Here is a 21,671-nt window from a genome sequence, read left to right on the forward strand (position 1 = left end):
CTTGACCCTTAATGTTTGCAGCGGCCTCCATGCAGAGTTGCAGACTTCAACCTGTATAAGATAAAAGGGAACTTTATTATTCCAAGTGATTATCAAGGCTTTTGGCAACAAGGGAGTAACATCACTCAGACACTTCAACATTCACATTATGAGTTCCATTACATGCTGTAATTTATACTATAATATGCAGGTGACAAGAAATCCAGTGAACTTGAAGGGGTAAAAGCTGCTGGTAAAGTTATTTAAATGTTTGGGGTGGACAACAGCAATATCTGGAGATCTGGTTGAACAATCAGAAGGTTAATATATGAAATGATTCTGTGCAGCAACATAGGGGACAAATGAAGATGTAATCAAAAGTAAGGAATAAAAGATCATAACATGAAAGTGACGGAACCAGAAAGGACCAAAGAAAAAAGTTCAAGTCAAAACACAAGAGCAAATATCCAGAATAAGATAAACAAGGCAAACGAGAAATTAAGCAAATTTAACCTTTAAAAGTGTAATGTATAATTTGGGGTAGCTATTAATTTGAAATGCAATCTGAATGTATATTGTATGCGTGTGACAGAATTTGTTCCATTAGGCTGCTGTACAATGATATTTGTGTGCTGGTTAATGTCATAATCTATATTATGTGGTAGTTCAATAAATAAGAAGGACCTCCTTTGCATCCCCTGTTGTCAGCAGTATTTTTGATTTTAAGTGCTATAATAGTGCCAGGGGCTCGGCCGGGCACAGCCCGAAGAGGTAACGTGGGTCCTCCTCCCCATGGGCTCACCACCTATGGGAGGGGCCAAGGAGGTTGGGTGCAGTGTGAGTTGGGTGGTGGCCGAAGGCGGGACCTTGGCGGTCTGATCCTCGGCTACAGAAACTGGCTCTTGGGACATGGAATGTCACCTCTCTGAAGGGGAAGGAGCCTGAGCTAGCGCGAGGTCGAAGGTTCCGCTAGATATAGTCGGACTCACCTCGACGCACAGCTTGGACTCTGGAACCAATCTTCTCGAGAGGGGCTGGACTCTCTACCACTCTGGAGTTGCCCCCGGTGAGAGGCGCCGAGCAGGTGTGGGCATACTTATTGCCCCCACTGGAGCCTGTGCATTACGAGAGGGTGGCCTCCCTCCGCTTCGGGTGGGGAAGGGTCCTATGCCAACAGCAGTTTGGAGTATCCACCCTTTTGGAAGGGGTTGCTAGAGGGCATACCTTCTGGGATTCCCTCGTTTTGCTGGGAGACTTCAATGCTCACGGGCAATGACAGTGAGACCTGGAAGGGCGTGATTGGGAGGAATGGCCCCGATCTGAACCCGAGCGTGTTTTGTTATTGGACTTCTGTCATGGATTGTCCATAACGAACACCATGTTCAAGCATAAGGGTGTTCATATGTGCACTTGGCACCAGGACACCCTAGGCCTCAGGTCGATGATCGACTTTGTGGTCGTGGTCGCCGGACTTGCGCCATATGTCTTGGACACTCGGGTGAAGAGAGGGGCGGAGCTGTCAACTGATCACCACCTGGTGGTGAGTTGGCCGATGGTGGGGAAGATGCCGGTCAGACCTGGTAGGCCCAAACGTGTTGTGAGGGTCTGCTGGGAACGGCTGGCAGAGTCCCCTGTCAGAAGTAGCTTCAACTCCCACCTCCGCAGAACTTCAACCACGCCCCGAGGGAGGTGGGGACATTGAGTCGAATGGGCCATGTTCCGTGCCTCTATTGTTGAGGCGGCTGACCGGAGCTGTGGCCGCAAGGTGGTCGGTGCCTGTCGTGGCGGCAATCCCCAACCCGCTGGTGGACACCGCGTGAGGGATGCCGTCAAGCTGAAGAAGGAGTCCTATAGGACTTTTTGTCCTGTGGGTCTCTGGAGGCAGCTGATAGGTACCGCAGGCCAAGCACGCGGCTTCGTTGTTGCTGAGGCAAAACTCGGGCATGGGAGGAGTTTGAGAGGCCATGGAGAACGACTTTGGACGGCTTCGAGGAGATTCTGGTCCACCGTCCGCGCCTCAGGAGGGGAAGCAGTGCAGTGTCAACACCGTATATGGTGGGGATGGTGCGCTGCTGACCTCACTGACGGGGTCGGTGGGAGGAGTACTTCAAGACCTCCTCAATCCCACTAACATGCCTTCCACGAGGAAGCAGAGCCTGGGGACTCTGAGGTGGGCTCTCCCATCTCTGGGACTGAAGTCACCGAGGTGGTCAAAAACTCCTTGGTGGCAGGGCCCCGGGTGGATGAGATACCGAGTTCCTTAAGGCTCTGGATGTTGTAGGACTGTCTTGGTTGACACGCCTCTGCAACATCGCATGGACATCGGGACAGTGCCTCTGGATTGGCAGACCGGGGTGGTGGTCCCCTCTTTAAAAGGGGACCGGAGGGTGTGTTCCAACTATAGAGGGATCACACTCCTCAGCCTCCCTGGAAAAGTCTATTCGGGGTTCTGGAGAGGAGGGTCCGCCGGATAGTGAACCTCGGATTCAGGAGGAACAGTGTGGTTTTCGCCCTGGTCGCGAACAGTGGACCAGCTCTTCACCCTTAGCAGAGTCCTGAGGGTGCATGGGAGTTTGCCCGACCGGTCTACATGTGTTTTGTGGACTTGGAAAAGGCATTCGACCGTGTCCCTCGGGAATCCTGTGGGGGTGCTCGGGAGTATGGGGTACCGGACCCCTGATAAGAGCTGTTCGGTCTCTGTACAACCGTGTCAGAGCTTGGTCCGCATTGCCGCAGTAAGTCGAGCCCGCTTCCAGTGAGAGTTGGACTCGCCAGGGCTGCCCTTTGTCACCGATTCTGTTCATAACTTTATGGACAGAATTTCTAGGCGCAGCCAGGGTGTTGAAGGGGTCGGTTTGGTGGACTCAGGATTGGGTCACTGCTTTTGCAGATGATGTTGTCCTGTTTGCTTCATCAGGCCGTGATCTTCAGCTCTCTGGATCGGTTCGCAGCTGAGTGTGAAGCGGCTGGGATGAGAATCAGCACCTCCAAATCCGAGCATGGTCCTCAGCCGGAAAGGGTGGAGTGCCCTCTCAGGGTTGGGGAGAGATCCTGCCCCAAGTGGAGGAGTTCAAGTATCTCGGGTCTTGTTCACGAGTGAGGGAAGAATGGAGCGTGAGATCGACAGGCGGATCGGTGCGGCATCCGCAGTGATGCGGGCTCTGCATCGGTCTGTCGTGGTGAAAAAGGAGCTGAGCCATAAGGCAAAGCTCTCAATTTACCAGTCGATCTACGCTCCTACCCTCACCTATGGTCATGAGCTATGGGTAGTGACTAAAGAACAGAAATACAAGCGGCTGAAATGAGTTTCCTCCGCAGGGTGTCTGGGCTTTCCCTTAAAGATAGGGTAAGAAGCTCAGTCATCCGGGAGGGGCTCAGAGTAGAGCCGCTGCTCCTCCGCATCGAGAGGAGGCAGATGAGGTGGCTCGGGCATCTGATCAGGATGCCTCCTGGACGCCTCCCTGGTGAGGTGTTCCGGGCATGTCCAACCGGGAGGAGGCCCCGGGGAAGACCCAGGACACGCTGGAGGGACTATGTCTCCCGGCTGGCCTGGGAACGCCTTTGGGATTCTTCCGAAGAGCTGGAAGAAGTGGCCGGGGAGAGGGAAGTCTGGGCCTCTCTGCTTAAGCTGCTACCCCCGCGACCCAACCTCGGATAAGCGGAAGAGAATGAATGAATGAATGAATGAATGAATAATAGTGCCATTCTTTTTTTGAGGATATGATAACCAGGATGTAAAAATATGATGAGTAATTTCTGTACCCAGCTTCAGCTAATGAAAGGCATGACAAATGGGGGCAGGGGGCTTGAACGAGGATGTATTTTTATGATTGGGATACGATGTGAGCAGACCTTCTAATTCTTAACTCTTTGTGACAGTCACACTGTTTCTTCCTCAATATTCAGGTAGCCAAAAATATTAAGTTAGGTAGTACATGCATGTCTTAAAATAAACCCTTTAGGCTATTCTGATGGTCTGTTACTTTGTAGAGTTCGTAATTATGTTGTAGGTTGCACTAATGGCTGTGTGACTTTTTAAATATTTGTTCAGACAAGTATGGTTTCCCTTGTACTTTTTCCTTTTGTTTGATCTGCTGTCCTACCAGCAGTCACATGTTGGCATTTGTCTTTTTGTTGTCGACTTTATAAATATTTGAGACATACTATCCAGGTGAACATTTCACATTACAAAAAAGTGTGCACAATATTTTACGAATGAGAAAGTACACTGAGGTTCTGGAGGTAAATCTTATTTCCATGTACAATACATCTTCTTGGAGGATGACAATTGTGTCCCTCCCTAGGGCAGACTTTTGATATGAATGTAAAGTGTATTCTTAAATGAACAAAGACTGTTGTTGAATAGAAACTGAATAAGTTTTCAAATTTTAATGTAGTACATAATCAGTTAAGGGCTTCATAATATGGATGTTGTGCAATGCAGACTTTTCCTAAATTATCTAAAAGTAATGAATTTGTAAAGATGTAAACAGTATTCAGTATCTTCTTTACAGCCAGCAAACAAAACAACAATGAACAAACAAAAAGATATTCAGTTATTTATCGATTTTGTGCATTGTCTTTCCATTGATTTATTTTTTGCCCAAATCATTTTTCTCCTTTTCATTCAAAATGAATTGAAACTAATCCCAGCAGTAGGAATGGCCTTGAGCATGTACATATTATATGGAACAGTGGACCAGTACTTACTGGTCAGAAATAAACAATACACTCTCAATTTTCAAGGAAGTCGAAATTTTCAACATTGAATCAAATTGGAACCACAAGTAAGAATTCCACTGTGTGATCATGTAAGCCAGAAGCCACTATTGTAATTTAATGGATGATGAAGATATATGGTTATTTTATTATCTAGAATTCTGGAAAATCCAGTTACTGTAATATTTAGCTGTATTGAAGAGTAAAACTATACATTAATTTTACACAATGTTAAGCTTAATGCACAAGCAATGGTCATTGTTTTGTGAAAGTAGTATTTATAGAAATAGTGTTGTATGTAAATTTCAGGAAAATCAGTTTATTTGGTTCATTAGCAAAGATTCAGAAACTGTCATTTCATTGTATGAATGTATAACGGGCAGCATGATGGTGCAGTTGCTAGTTCTGTTGCTTTACAACTCTAGGGTTTAGTTCATGGTCAAATTTAGTGTCTGTGTTTTCTTTGCACATTTGTCTTTGTCTACAGTATGTATATTTTCTTTGGGACTTGGGTGTCCTTCATCGTAAAGACCTATGTGTTAGGTCAACTGGTGATTTTATGTTCATTTTCAAGTTTGTTGTTACCAATTATGGGCACTCTGGTGCATCACAGACCCCAACCACAGAACACAACTACAGAGTCTTGTATTCAAATAAGCTATTTTTTAACAAAAATATCTTTCCATAGTCTTCTACCACAATAATCATAAGAATTAGTAAACTTTTTTCTTCCTTCTCCTCCACCTTCATTTTCATTCCTGATGAGTGTTGCCCTACTCCACTCCTGATTCTGACTACCTAAGTGAGCTAAGACAGTTCCTTTTATTCCAGACTTGGGAATACTTCTAGTATCACAACATTGCACTGAGGTAGCCCTTCTGGGTGAGGTGGATCCTGTTCAGAATATGGACATTCAATCTTGGCACCTCCCTTTAGTGGCAACCATGACACCTAGTCAGGCTGCTCAAAGATACTACAACTCCAAGGTTGCAGGTGTGCACATAGGTGATGCATCATTGGGGATGCTTCCACCTAACAGATTTGGGTGCTCTCCCCATGCTATTCAGGATGACCATCCAGTGACATTCTCTGTCCATTATATGGGCCTTTCAGCCAGGCATGGAGCTATCCATCTTATTTAGGAACCCTGTCGCTGTGAGTTAATAAAAATCACAAACATTTTCGGGAATTTTGCCAAACTCCACAAAATGCAGTGAAGTCAATGGAAAAGTAGAAACTGAACTAGTTCTGAGTGTTTTACAAGGGTGCAATGGTCTTTTAAGTATTCCTGAGAGCTAGGGAAGCATCTGCAAACTATTCTGTACTGATTATTAAGGCCACAAATTTGACCTTGGCTGTGATGCAGCAATTCTAACCACTGCCCCAGCATGTCTCAAACAACAAAAGATTTAGATGGAAGAAATACCAATAACATGCAATTTTATATATAAAGCAGACTATAACAATCTTGTGGTCTTGTATGCATGTTATCATCCAGTTGACACTTAGTAACCACAAGGGGGTGCCAGAGAGCCCTTGATACAGCAATACAGTCCACAATATAAGAATATACAGTACCCTTCCAAAATTCAAGGGGGTTATGTTCCTAGAGCACCCGCGAATTGTGAAAAACCGGAAATTTTGGATGTGGTTAAAAAAATGCCTATTTTTATAGTTTAAACCTTAAATATGCTCCCAAAACAATTTAATTTAATTTCAAACTCAGCTTAATGCATTGCCTAAAAAAATAATGTAAAGGTAAACCTGCATACTGTACACTACGGTACTGATATGTCACACACAGTGCTAGAATGTAAAATGCTGGTGTTACCGCTGTATGTACTGTAATTCATGCAAGCGCATTTTCATTGCCAGAAGCCTTAGAAGGTGCAGGGCATTTCGGCGGCATCTTGGGGCTTTAACTCTTAAACTGCCAAATACTTGGGGGTTAATGCATCCCTGGATGCCAAATACTTTTTTACTGCACTTTAAGTAAATGTCACCATTCACAAAGAAAAACTAAAATTTTAATGGAACACATTTTTTTCATGCTAAGAGCATCACAATTACTGCAACACTAATCATTTTACATATTGCTAATGAACTGTAAAAACTATTTAAAAAACTATTTTGTACAATATGTACAAAGTGCAACTGACGTCATGGATGTAAATCACCGAGCCAACTGCACTTGAACTGGCTGCACTGAAGCACACAGAGTTAAGCGCTGATGCTGACAGGCTAGTCTAGTGCAGCCGCTTAATCCCAGGGACAGTGAGACTGTAGTGCTGCAGGGTGTCATGCTTGGGTCACAGAATTGCACAGATACACATGTGATTGCAGAGACAAGAATTTTATTCAAACACTTCAAACAAACATGTCTCTTTCAGAAGTAAAACGAGTTCAGTATGCAGTTAGTTCTTGATTAAAGAATAGACAAACATCATAGTGGAGCACAACGGGAGCGGGACCCCCAACACGAGCAGAGGATGTCTGGGGGAGGTGAGAGAAACAAAGCAATAAGCCAAAAAGGACAGGTGCTGTTCAGGCTTTTAAGTATGTGTAGCATTGCGTGAGAAGCATGTCACGCGACAGAGCAACTGCAAGTAAGCCCAGCAAGTAAGGGAGCAATGTGAAAGTAGTCTATCAGCGTTTTTAAGAGGGGTTTTTTGAGGAGCGTCTGTATCTTCTAAGGGTGTGTTCAGCTCTCCTGCTCACAAAGGGCTGGCAGTGGTCATGAGCTGGCTGCTCAACGAATGTACGGCACTGACTGATCAGCTCCTGCATGCTCGCAAATGGCAAAGGTAAATGACTATAGCCAGGTGTGGTGGTTTAAGGGTTAAGAGGAACAAAACGGAAAACACAAGAACACTCAGCTGGAGATGTATCACAGTCAATCAGCAGCAACGAAAAATGAATAATGCTGTAGTGATCTGGTGCCGCTAAAATTCACACTGTCGAGAAGGTGGTGATTTATTTATTTTTATGGTGGAGATTCCAGAAATTACAAAAACTTTTTTTTTTGCTTTTGGTCACTGCCCCCCTTTTTAAAAGCCATGCTGACGTCCTTTGACCCCAACAAACCCAGCGCCCTCAGCAGAAGACCACTGCAGGGACTGCTGGGAATTGCAGTTTCAAATTCTTTTGGCTACTTTCACCATCCCAAGCCGTGTTTTCCTCTACAGTTGCTTCTTGTTCTCTCTACAGTGCAATATTGCCACGATAAAAGCCCTTAAAATTGCGGAGGATATTTGCGGTTTCCACTAACAATTATTTTTCCACTAAAAATCCGTGAGTGACTGAGGCCGCGAACTCTAAACCGCGACTTTGTGGGCGTCTACTGTAAATACAATAAAGAGTTTTTATTCCACAAAGCACCTTCTAATGAATGCCTCTCCAGCAATTAGCCACTACCTTATATATAAAGCAGACTGTAACAATCTTGCAGTCTTCTATGTATGTTACCATTCAGTTGATGCTCGGAACATTTCTGGTGTGCTCCATAAAAGTAACCAACAGTTTTGTCATTGTGCTCCATAAAAGCAGTTTTATCATGAAAAATCCATAGTATTATGTATTTGTCATTTAATATTTGTTTTTGTTAACTATATTTTTATCTTGCATTATTCTGTTTACTGTTTACTAGGTTAGTCTACTCTCACACCTAAAGATTAATATATACACACTTAGACATCCTAGGCAGACGATGACTTGAGTGATTCCCAATTGCCAAACACAATATTCCACATAGGGCCCCTTTCACTTAAAACCATATATGAATGGTGGCAAATGCCTGTCACCCTCTGTACTTTTCTTAGGGACTTACAGTACTTTTACCAGCACTAACAAACATACAGTATGGGTGTCCTTGTGACACAAGAAGACTCAACCACCTTTTTGGTTATATACCACTTACTGACCCAACAGTAACCCTGACCAACTGAGCAAATTGCAGCTTCTTTGGCAGCTGGTGCCCTAGTAGTTACTTTATTACTTAATAATAATAATAATGTTAAAAATAATGCATTACTTTACTGTAGATTAAAAGGTATAATATAGAAATGTAAAAGCAACATGGTATTTATTAAAGTATAGAAGAAGATATAATAATGTAAATAGTAAAGTCTGGATATATATAGACTTAGAAAAGTTTACTAAAAAATTAGCAATGTTGTCCTGGGTGGCTTTTTTATGTAGCAATTGATGATATTCATAAGTCATATTCAATAATGCCAGATGAACTGATCACTCTGTGTTGATCTCTGACATTATGTCCTGTATGTTTCCTTTTGTTGCCCTCCTCTGGTCCCTTGGACAAGCTGTACATGGGACTTTAGGACATGAGACGTTGCACACATTTGATTTTCTGGCTGTCCTTTTGGTAAATAACTTTTCTCAAAGTCTTTTTACACACCTCTGTACATCTTTCCTTCCCTGGGCTGTAAACTACTTGAAACAGCTACTGGTCCTATAGCGTCTGTGCTTGTTTTCCTTTCCCTTTACAGCAAAGTTAGAAACCAACTGAAATAGATGCATTAAATTTATAAATTACTTGCATGCTTGCAATGTTAATTACCCTTGTAGTTAAAGTCTTGTAAATTCAGTTCATCCTTATTCTTTGAGCAAATATTAAAATTTAATATAAGCAGTCTGTAGTTTCAGAAATGTAAGGTTTTTCACTCCAGGACACACTGCTTTCTTGCAGGATCAGAGTCCTTGGTTCAAAACTTGGCTCAGACTCTATCAGTGTGGAGTATGCATTTGCATATGTTTTTCTAAAGATGTTCTAGTTTTCTCTGACACCCTAAATAGATTGGTTAGATTTACTAACCTGCAATCAGTGAGTATGAATATGCCCTCCAATGCTTTCTCCAGGTGGTGTTCATGTCATACCTTTTAGGATAAATTGAAAAAAAACTCAAAATAACAGACCATTAGAATTTTGTGTAACAAAGCTCTGATCAGCCCCCTGTTTCACCAAATGTTTGTTAAGATAAAAAAATAAAAACACATACAGTACCGTGCTAAAGTCTTAGGAACTTTAGATCACAAAATATTTGTCTTAGACAGTTAATTTATGTGTTCTAGATAGGTGAGTCAACAGAAAAGGGTGTATTTTAGAGTTCCAGACATTCCTTTGCAAAAAGTGAAGCAGTACAATAAGATATTTGATGTCCTTAGGGAAAGAAACTAATTAACTAAAAAACATGACATCTTGGTAAGAATATACCACATTGCTTGATTAAGCAAGTATAACAAAGGGTTGCTCATGACCATAGAAATTATCTGTTGGTTGAACCAAAGAGATTACTTGAAACAGAAACAGCTGTGCAGAGGGAATGAACCTGGGTAAGGGACAACCTTACTAAATAGATGAGATTGTGGTAAATGTGGTGGCTTAATAGAAATAATACCATGCACACAGTAAGTAATAAAATTTGGATCTGTGTATTTCAATTGAAAGAGTCAAAATGAAATAATACACAATATAATTAATAGCCCTTTAGCAACATCCTCCCCAAAAACTAACATATACATATAGCCAAATGTATAATACACAATCATAATCAAATAGCCCTTAGTGAAATAAAAAAAATGATGAGATAACTCCAACAAGTTCACAGATACCCAGAATTATTGGTAATGCAATGGATGTAACTTTTCCAGATGGTAAAGAATGGAAATATTTCGGCCTACTGGTTGGGTTTCACCAGTCTTTATGAACATCGTCCCAAGTAATCAAAGATTTGGGAATTCCTTGCTGCTGTTGGAATAATGTAGGATGTGTTTCCCCTTTTACATCCATTCATTGCTTGATCTGATCTTTTCCACAATGCCATTTTTTTCTTCCTTAACCCAGTTGCATTAAAACCTTCTGTTCTCACATAAACACCTTCCCGTATTACCAATTTGTGCCTACTATTAGTCAGTTTCTCATCATTATTCCCTCTGCAGGCATCATAATATTTGCTTCTTTACATCCAGGCACAATCAAACTACCAGACTTATGCACATAAAATAAATGAAACAATCAACAGGTGTATACAAACAAGGAAAAGAATTATGTACGAGGTATCCTGCTGTATTTATGGCAAGTCTAAAAAAACGTGTAATGTCTGTTTTGTTCATTTTAATTCAAACAATTTCCTCTCCTTCATTTATAGCATTAGTTGACTTGAGGTAAAATTGTTACTGGTATTCTCAAAATGTTGAAATTGCTTAGAATAGATCAAAGTAAAGTTTTAATTTTGCATCTATTTACAGTAGAAATGTTTCACAACTGTCTGTTTGTCCCAAGCAATTGTTTAATTGCCTCAATGGTTTTAATAAGTGTTTCATTTTAAAATTGAACATGTCATTTTCACAAATCAAATATAAGTATGCAATTTCAAACATAGTGTGAGGGATAAAGTAGAGGTCTCGCACTTGAAATCATCATTTTTTCTTTCCTCCCACAGTGTTCAGTGTGGACTGCAGTACTGTGGAGTGCCCTCCTGTTCAACAGGTTGCCTGCCCAGCTGACAGCTATGAAACTCAGGTCAGGCTCACTGCTGATGGCTGCTGCACTCTGCCCACAAGGTAGGATAATTAATGTTAATACTCTAGTGCCAGAGGATGGTGTGGCACTCATAAAGCCATTCCTGACAGGGCTTTATCTGTTGTAGCTTAATTGAATTAAAAAAACAAAGATAAACTGTTGGGTATATTGCAGTTTTCTGGCAGGATAACTTGAAAGAAATCATAGATTTTTTTTCCAGAGTAGCAAATGTAAATGTCTGCAGCGATTAATTAATATTGAAGCCATAGGCTGCTGCAGCCTGTAGTTAAACACCATCTGCATTGTATCCAAGGGAAGAAATGTGCAAGCAAATATGGTTTTGAAATTTCTTGAATAATTGGGTTGTTTAAAGAAGCTGACATTTATTTCTAACATGTATTAAAAAATGACCAGAGCTTCATATACCCTTTTTAACCTATACAGTATTTATGTCATGGAAGCCATTAGGCATTCAGACCTTTAGAAATCTGTATTGACAGTGTGTATGCATCCTTTGATTAACTACATCTCAAATACAGAATTACTGCAACAGGCTGTTTTTAGGAACAAATTATCAAAAGGAATGTTCACTACTTCTCTAATCTTTCATCAGTATCTAAGCCTGAATATATTTTACTTGGTAATGAATAAAATATTGTAGTATTTCTAGACTCTGTCAACTCATTTCACAGTGTGTACCTCAGATGATCTTAGGCAATGATAGGAAAAAGACATCTGAATTAATATTTCAGACAAGGAATTGAACTCAGCCATTTATATCACACACTCTTCTTCATGCTGTATAAAGCATCTCATGAGTCATCTTAAAAACTGAGCATTGTACAAATTGCTCAAGATTACATTTATCCAGTTATCAGGCACTGGCCTCACTAGTTTAAACGTGTTTGGATTGTCCTAAGCAAAGTTCATTTTGGGAGAAAATATTCACTTATTTGTTATATAATACTGCATTCCCTTCAGAGATTAATGCAGTGTACCAAATATCAAAATTTAATGCTTATTTATTATCCTTTAATGGCACTGTTTGAAGTAAAACAATAATGTGTTGCATAGGGTTCTATGGTAACCCTATTTTCACCTTTATTTTCCTTGCTGTGTACACTTTACCAAACTTGACATCAATCTTTGGCCAGGTACACTAGTTCTACTCAGCACTTTCTCTCCTTTCCGTTCTTTATCTAATCCTCTTGCAATTAGACAGAGTAAAGGAACAGGCACAAGTTAAGCTACACATTTAATTATACATTTTTGAGAATATGCACAAAATATTAAGGAAGCAGAATACAGTGTGAATTTTGGCAAACAGTTCAATTACAGCCTAAGTAGCAGTGTATCTTGCATCCACAGAAGGCTCTCCGCTTATCATCAGTCTAGTTTGCCTTGCTGCCTCATGCTGTTTAAATTGGAGTATTGAAACAGGCTATATGCCTGTCACAATATGGCTGCCATGATGTAGCTGTCTTCATCATGGCCTTCTCCTCATGGCCAGGTGTTGAGAGAGAGAGGCACAGGCAAGGTGACCAACTGTATACCATTCTTATCACAAATCATAAACCAGTGGAGCGTTGTGGTACAGAATGGCCTCCGATTCACAGCATCAATTCAGACCAATAGAATTTGTTTTCCCGTCCCTGCCTTGGCCATTTACCAATGTAAACACTCAGACAATTGTGGCCTGTTCTTGCGAGCTAAACAGTTTATGGCATTCCTGTAGAGAATTGCTTATAGGCTCATGTAAGTCCAAACACAGTTACCCTTGCCAGACTGGTTTCATACACGCTCCATTCCACCACTGCCATAAATTTCACATCCCTAGTCAGTATCTAACCAGTGGACTGGAAAAGGGTTGGTTAGATACACATCAGAGCAGTGCTGTTCTTTTCAGTAAAGTAAAGCATGCCTCCTGAAAACTAATATTACTTTTGATTTGTCTAGCTTACAAATACGACATACAACATGTTTATTAACTTACATGCTAGATATACACTCCAGTACACACCAGAAGGTATAAGATTATAAAATGATAAACCTATTAATAATTTCTTGTGCTATGTTACTTGTGTGTTAAATTATCTTGCTCAGTCGAAAGAATCAACCTTCTGTAACTCATTGGGAAAGCAATATCTTACCTTATCTAATACAAGAAAAAAAAATCGCATCACTTTGCATGGGATGGTGCAAAGCTTATCCAGAGTTTGACCAGAATTTATTAACATTGCTTTAAAATAAGCCTTCCTGACCTGCTTTTTCTTCCATTTTTCTTTAAATGCTTTAATATATGAGAGGAGCTATTTTATTATAACCCCTTTCTTCAATTTTCTCTTTGAGGGTGGGTGTTTTATTGTTGATTGGTATAATGCATTTAAATTTTTTTCTAATGTTTTACAGATTTTGTTTTTTGAGGATTGTGCTTTACATACTGGAATGTAGTCTTTAAGTTCAATAAAACTTATTTTAAAAAGTCGGAATTAAGATACAATGTCCTAATTCAGGGTGTTCCTAAGAAATATGATGAATAACTTACTGATCCACATTTTTTAGAAGTTTTGTAAAAAGGACTAACTTTGATGCCTTGTATCCAATTAGAGGGCTATCCCTCCGGGTCGGTTAATGATGCATGCACAACTTCAAGTTCTTCTGATTAATTTTATGGAAGACACCTATTGGTTTACTCTCTTTCATAAGAAGGTCATTTACTGCACAAAATACGGTTCAAAAATGGTCAAAAAATTTTTATTTTTTTTTACGTTTAGATGGTAAAAAAACAGGGGAGTACCCCATAACTAGTTTTCAAAAAAAACGGTATGGTGGAGCAGTGGCAGCGCTGCTGCCTTGCAGTTAGGAGACCTGGGTTTGCTTCCTCGGTCCTCCCTGCGTGGAGTCTGCATGTGCTCCCTGTGTCTGTGTGGGTTTCCTCCATGTACTCTGGTTTCCTCCCACAGTCCAAAGACATGCAGGTTAGGTGCATTGGCGATTATAAAATGTCCCTAGTGTGTGCTTGGTGTGTGTGTGTGTGTCCTGCGGTGGGCTGGCACCCTGCCTGGGATTTGTTCTCTGCCTTGCGCCCTGTGTTAGCTGGGATTGGCTCCAGCAGACCCCCGTGACCCTGTAGTTAGGTTATAGCGAGTTAGATAATGGATGGATGTACTAATGAGTCAGGAGGTGCAAGACAAAGTAATTCTTATGAATACAAAAATCACACCTTAAGAAAAAAGCAACTGGCAATCAAGATTCTTGTGTAACCTAAGACCAGTATCCTTTCCTTGGTTATATAGCCAGCATTTTGAATGTCTCTAGTTGTAACTACAGTGCAGCATGATAGCAAATTGATTAGCATTGTTGTTCTAAAGCTAAGGGTAATGTGGGTTCAGTTACAGCTCTGGTAACTGTCTTTATTCCTGTTTTAATGAGCTTCTTCTTGTTCATTCCTTCAGTTCAGGATCTTCAGCAGGTTAAATGTAATTTGGTGATGTTTTTGATTATAATTATTTTCCTTCTTTGTTTTTGCTGCCTTGAGAATTTTACGTTTCTTATCCAAATGCATTTTCACAATGCAACATACTGTATTGCAACACACTTGTCCATTGATCATGCTTCAGATTAAGTCTGTATAAGAGCCAGGGTTTGTAGAATGAAGTTTGGCTTTAGTTCATGTAAAAATAAGGAAAGATGCTGTAAACTAAAAGATGAAAAACAAATTGTTTCAGTTAAATATTCTAGTACTGTATAAATTCTCTGATTCTTTAATGATGATTTCTGAATTTGCTAGATCGACAACCTTTGCATGTGATTCCAGGTTCAGTGTTTTCTTCCTTACTTCTGCCACTCATTGAGCATGACTTAACCTCCATCGAAACATTTTTTTTTTTGGTTGTTTATGGAAAGATATCCTCGTTGGTCAAAAGAGATATATTTGATTGTCTGAGCGACTCTAAGGTAGAGCAATGGAAGCATCTATGTGTCTCTGATAAGAGTTTAGAATCTAATGGAACTGACCCTTAAAAACTGTAAAATAAAACTAAGCTGTCAAAATGACATTTCTGTATGACTGAAAATTCTTATTTACAGGGTGAAGTTCTCATAGCTTGCTATAGCAGTAAAAAAACAAACAAAAAAGTGCAGTACCTTACTATTTCAGCTAATGAGTTATAGGCCTCAGTTCTTCAAAAGCAGCCTCCTCAGCATTTCCGGACAGATCCCGTAAACTGCCAGGAGCTGCCAATGATCGCAAATACTATTTGCCAGTAAGTCTAAAGTCACACTGCAGACATGATATAGTGGTAATCTAGAGGTTGTATGGATTTTTGCTCAAGTCTGTGCACTTCAATTTTTAAGCTTCAGACTATTTTCTTTCTTGCAGATCTCTCATACTGCTTCTATTTCTTTGCATAAAACTGCCTGCTTGGGTCTCATCTGTATTAGATGGCTATCTTGCTTTTTGTAATAGTTTCACAGATTTCCTATACAGTTTTTGCCCCAGAATGAAGAGCCCTATCAACTCAACTAAACCTTAAAAAAGACAATAAATCCCTTTGTTCTGTGTTATTATTTGAATCAGTGTTAGTATTTCAAACATTAGCAGTAGACTTAGAATTAAATTTAGATCCATTAATTGCAGTATTTTGCATCTGTCTGCCCGGAAAACTGAAGGATAAACTGTCCAGATATGGGTTAGGCCTCGTTTACAAGATAGCAGAGAAAAGAATTGTGACAGAAAATGCTGTGCATTGTAAATGAGGACAAATCTATGCAAATGAGACACCGTTGTTAAGCTGCTTTAGACTAGCAGAGGAAAAACCCAGAACTTTGTGTTTATATTATGTCTCTAAGGGTTATTTTAAAGGAAATTAAAAGATGTGGCTTCTGCTTAATTAATGCCTTTCTCTGTTTGAAGAAAGTGCATTTACAGTCTTCTCTGTTTCTTATTTTAAGACTCTTTTTATAGTTACCAGTGTCACAAGAAAGAAAAGGGTAATTCTGAATAAAGTAATAGACCTTTTGTTTTACATTTCTGACATTGTGTTTCTGGTCAACTCCATGTAATATTACTGGATGAGCTTCATTGCAGAACATGATAAATACCATATTTGAAGTTTTGAAGGCAGTAGTGTAGAAGGGTCATTGATCAAGAGTGTCATGGGATAGCAAAATGATGTTTTAGAAAAAAAATGACATTTTATAACATTAACATGCATGCTTTTGTCTCTGAATATAATAAGCAGCACTTTGCTTTTAGTGTAAACTCCTATATATGCCTTCACCCCATTGCTGTCTTCCGTACTTCTAACATGACAGTGTGGGGTTTTACTGTGGCAGTTTTAAATTATTATTTATTTATTGTCAGTTATTTTTAATCAGTAGAATGTACAAGCCTCTTGGCTTGTCAGCTTTTTTAGGTGCAATTTAAAATTCAATTCATACCTTAAATTGCATACTGAAACGCATATACTGTATACTGAGATTTTATCTTTTAAACACACACACACACAAAAAAAGTTGGGGGCAGCAAGTGCGAACAAAGGCAGAGAGAGAGAAGCTGTGGCATTTGCAGTTAAACCTCAAGAAGAATAAAAATCCTGTTGTGTTTTCAAGGCTAAAAAGCTTCTATTATTAGTGCTTTTATCTGTCTGTGGAATTGCTTTAGAAATAAAAAAAAAATGCCGTACTTGATTTTACTTTGTGAGGGCAATGGCGTGACCAATTGTTTCTCAGTTTCAATCATTTTCACTTGTAATGTAGACAAATTTGAATGTGGGAGTTGAAATAATGACCAGATTACCTTTTTAATAGAGCACCGTATTTAATTTCTGATAAATGAATGGAGGCTATTCATTCATACAGTTGTGTATCCAGCAGGAAGATTTGGAAAATGAAAATATCCTAAGTTCACAATATTTGAATTTTGCACTAATTTGACATATCTGTTAAATATTACTGTTTTGTAAGTGTTATTAACCAGGCAAGGTCTCTTCTATTCACTGATGCAGTCTCACGATGGCAAATAACACAAGCCTGACAAACCTGATTTGAAAAGCGTGCAGTTATGAAAGCAGCATTAAAGAGTTTGTGCAAATGCAAACACCCTGAATTATTTTGGTATTCACTCATTTGCATGGCAATGACATAATAATGTTTGAGTTTTTGTATGTTATAAGAAGTGTCTACTGAACATTTTTGTCAATAGACAGAAACTATTGAATAAACTTAAGGTCTTGCACATAGCAAGATAAATCAGGATGTCCAAATTTGAGCATATCATTGTTTATAAACCATATGTTGGAAATATCCAAACTCAGTAAGTGCCACCTCCCCTATTTGTTGCCACCCTTGGAAGAAATCTCCCCTCTCTACTACACATGAAATTCAAGCTATAAGTTGATTTTTTTTTGTAAATTCCTGTTTTTGAAACTTTAGGCCTTCTACTTTGTATTTCATATCAAACCACATCATTGTTCTTAAATTTTAAGAATAATTCATTAATACTAGCTGTACATAAGAACAATTTAAGACATACACATTTAACAAGGTATTATTGATTATTTTTCCATGTGTTGTGCAGATGATGAAATTCACCTATTTTGTTTTACCTAATAAAAGTTCAGTATTTAGGAATTTAATATCTAACAAATATGTGATACTTCAAATTTCACTTAATTTCAAATCTTGGAGTTGGGAAATTAAGCAAAGGTTGAGAAACCATGGTTTAAGAGCAGGACAGTTCCAAAATATGTAACCAAACAGTGCAGGCTCTTGATATAACTTGTGGACTGAATCTTGCCCTGGGTACTTTTTAGACAATTTAGATGAGATCTATGTGATCAATGAACATTATTTATGCTATTTGTGTAGTAGTCCCGCTTACTAAATGTAGACTCCAGTTTCCAGTATTTTCGTGGTTAGAAGTTAAGCAAAATGACACATTTTATTGTTTTGAAAGCTTGCATATTGTAATCTTTCTAGTTAGTCAGTAAAAGGTGTCATTTTCCTTAACTTCTCATCACATCCATAATGGCTAACATGGTCCAACTCCCTAGTACTAAAATATTTTTGTGAAATTTTTGTAAAAATTTCTTCTATCAACATTTAAGAGCACAATCTGAATTAACTTTTCTTTTCATAATCAGAAAAAGTCTTTCAGATTGTTTTCAACATAATTTTATCCATTCACGCATCCATTATTGAACTTTCTTTAATATATGCCAAACATACTGTATAGTTATCTTGACAACACTCGTTGCAAAACATAAATCAGCACTGATAAGGCAACATTAGCTTTTCAGATAATCAAAACACTCTTTAAGATATTTCCTTTACAGTTTAAGATCTCTGCAATACGCTTTTTAAATACTTTATCTCAAATGCATTACAAGATCGCTCAGATATATTTTGAGATACCTCACTTGCCCTTATATGCATTTTAATATATTTGAAATTCATTTTGAGAAATCTCAAAATTGTTTCCTGTAAAATTTCCTGTTCTTTCAGTAGGATTTCCTGTGCATTTTAAGATATCTCAAAATGCATGCTCAGGAAGTTATTTTGAGATATTTTAAAAATGCATTGCAGATATCTCAAAATGGCCAGGAAATTATTTTGAAATATCTGGTAACACCTTTCAAATTTCTTTATTTCATGCACAGTATTGAATAATGATATTCAGATATTTAAAGATATATTAATTATACAGTATTTTTTAAATGTCCTGAAATTATATCCTAGACCATTTTGAGATGTTTCAAATGCGTTTCTGGATATATTAAAGAGTAGACAATTTGAAAACATAGAAAATTTTGCAGGATGTCATTTTGAAACATATCTAATACGGAGACAAATATACAGTATTTCAGATATCTGAAAATGGCTAGGATATTATTTATTTATTTTTTTATAAAATTTTTGAAATATCTAAAAACACATTTAACATATCCTGAAACAGACTAACGTTCAGATCTGTGTAATTTATTTAAAGATGAAATCGGATTGATATCTGTCAATGTTGAACCAGCTTGCCATTTGCAGATACCTTTATATCTCAAATAACAAAAAATTAAGTATCCCACTAACTCACAACATTGGTATGATCAATCAAAAGCATTTAACAACTGTCACAGAAGCCTGTGAAGAACAGAGTTTTAGCATGTCATTAAATATTGAGAAACAAACAGGATACATACACATTTGCAACTAATGAAAGCCATTTCAAATTAGATAGCAGTTAACGTAAGAATTCTTACAGCTTGGACTCTAGAACACGATGATAAATGGGCCATCTGAAATACTAGGGTGCATGGTGTGATAAAGTTTAAAAAAATCCAGCAAGTGACAGTATAAAAAGAGTGCCATGACATAATATTTGGAGGCACTTAGCATGACTAAATGAGAGCCTTTATCTCATGATCAAATTTCTTCATATATGGTAAAGACCCTCATTTAGCCAGATAAGAGCCACCCAGTATTATGTCAAGGCATCCTCCAATACTGTCACTTGTTGGATTTTTAGGACTTTACCATGTTTGAAGATATTTGATCATTAGAGGACAATGATAATTTAAATGCAAATATGTAACATGACATTATCAAACCCATTATATCACTTTTATGGGCATGGGGGCCAGTAATTACCCAAAAAAAAAGTGTTACAATTTCCTTTTTCTCCATCAGAGACAGTTTTAATTCTGCATTGCTGCTAAAACTAGTGCCCAACACGTGTGAGGTATCTGTTATATACATGTTCTAATAGTTTGTTCTTGGGCAGAAGGTTCAAGCTAATGTGAAAAATAATTATTTAGCATCCCTTATTTTTTTATAACATTTTTTTTCTGTATTTTGAGTAGCAATTTTAGTGAATTTTGTCTCTGACAAATTTGTGTTAAACATGACACTATAAATCAGTTACATGCACATGATTTTTGTGCAGACCATGTGCTACATAATTGATGTAAAAGTATTTCTGCAGCATATTCCCACTGTGAATAATGTCACAAACTTTACTTCAGCAGCATCTACTCCTTAACGTGTCTGTCTTATACTGATAAACATTTACAACTTATTTTCTGACATTTTTCCAGAGGGTGAAACCACACTTTTCATTATGACAAAAATGGAAATTAGCTACAGTTGATTATTAACACAGAAAGGTTTTAATACAAAACTTCTTTTCAATATCTGGTCATTAAGTAAAGTAGTTGGTAATACAGTCTTTTATGCATTATAACACAAGGTAACTTTTGTGAAGCTTGATTATAGCTCTCGTGATCCATCTCCTAAACAATTTCATTTTGACCTTTTTCCTTAAATGCAGTTATAAATAATCTTAGCATGTCTCTTAAAATGTAATAAAATCGTTAATAAAATCTTTTGCTCACTAACCTATGAACTACAAAATGAGTGAAAGCAAATATGCAATTAAGATGTAAAAAATATTAACTCTTTAAATAACTCATCACCAGGGCAATATTTCACACAATACAGTGTTAGCAATACCAATAATGCTTACAAAATGTGTTTGATCTCAAATTTCTTCACTTTCTGACCTGCAGTCATCACACACTTCATTGGTAGCAATTGAACTGTCTGCTACAAAATGATTTGAAGCATTCCTGGCTACCTCTAAAAGATGGCATTTAATTTATAATACTGTACAATATCAGAATAAAAATTAGATTTAAAATGCAAAGCTCTCCTCCTTTATAACTCTCTAAAGCTACAAACTGCAGCATCTTCATCTTGGTTGTGTATTAGCTGTGTTTTTTATCCAGGTCTAACTCTGGACAAGTTCACTATATAGATTAATTTATATACTGTACACACAAATTTTGCATTTATAGATAGCATTTTGCCACATATTGCACTTTATGTATGATTTGTATGTGACAAATAAAATTAGATTTTATTTCATCCCAATATTCCACCAATTATGTGACCTTAGTGTTCTAGGCTGAATATTCCATCGGCATGATTTTCTAGGGGAATACATTATATTTTAGCAAGCACTGCACTAACCGTCTTAAACATTTTATCACATCTCAGCATCTGTTTATTGACTCTTATCATCCATGTCACTTCTCCCCTAAACCGTCAAGTCCTTCTCACCTTCATTACAGTGTCTGCCAGTCTCATCCCTGCCTTTTTCTGTCCATGCTTTGAAGTATAGATATTCAATTTTGATTTTATTTTATTCATTTATCCTTTTTCAGATTTGCTTAAATCATCTCTGCATCACTGGGTAGGAGCCTACCTTGATAACCTATGGATATAAGACCAGAAACAACATGACAAACACACACTATTTGCCTGCCAGTTTACATCAACCAGCTAACCTAACACATATGTCTTTGGGATGTACAGTAGGAGTTAAACCAAAGTGACTGGAGAAAGACATGAAATGCAGTCAGAGATAAAAGTAGTGAATTCC

General features: G+C 38.4%; 1 protein-coding gene across 2 annotated transcripts in view; it reads left to right on the top strand.

The window, feature by feature from the left end:
* crim1 (cysteine rich transmembrane BMP regulator 1 (chordin-like)) overlaps nucleotides 1-21,671 on the top strand; it is an 852,254-nt gene that overhangs the window by 347,600 nt on the left and 482,983 nt on the right. For both annotated transcript variants that reach the window (XM_039748389.1, XM_039748388.1), the window contains exon 4: nucleotides 11,157-11,277. In XM_039748389.1, the coding sequence (XP_039604323.1) occupies nucleotides 11,157-11,277 (121 nt within the window). The remainder of the gene's footprint in view (nucleotides 1-11,156; nucleotides 11,278-21,671) is intronic.

Source organism: Polypterus senegalus, chromosome 3, assembly GCF_016835505.1.
Source record: "Polypterus senegalus isolate Bchr_013 chromosome 3, ASM1683550v1, whole genome shotgun sequence".
Classification (NCBI taxonomy): domain Eukaryota; kingdom Metazoa; phylum Chordata; class Cladistia; order Polypteriformes; family Polypteridae; genus Polypterus; species Polypterus senegalus.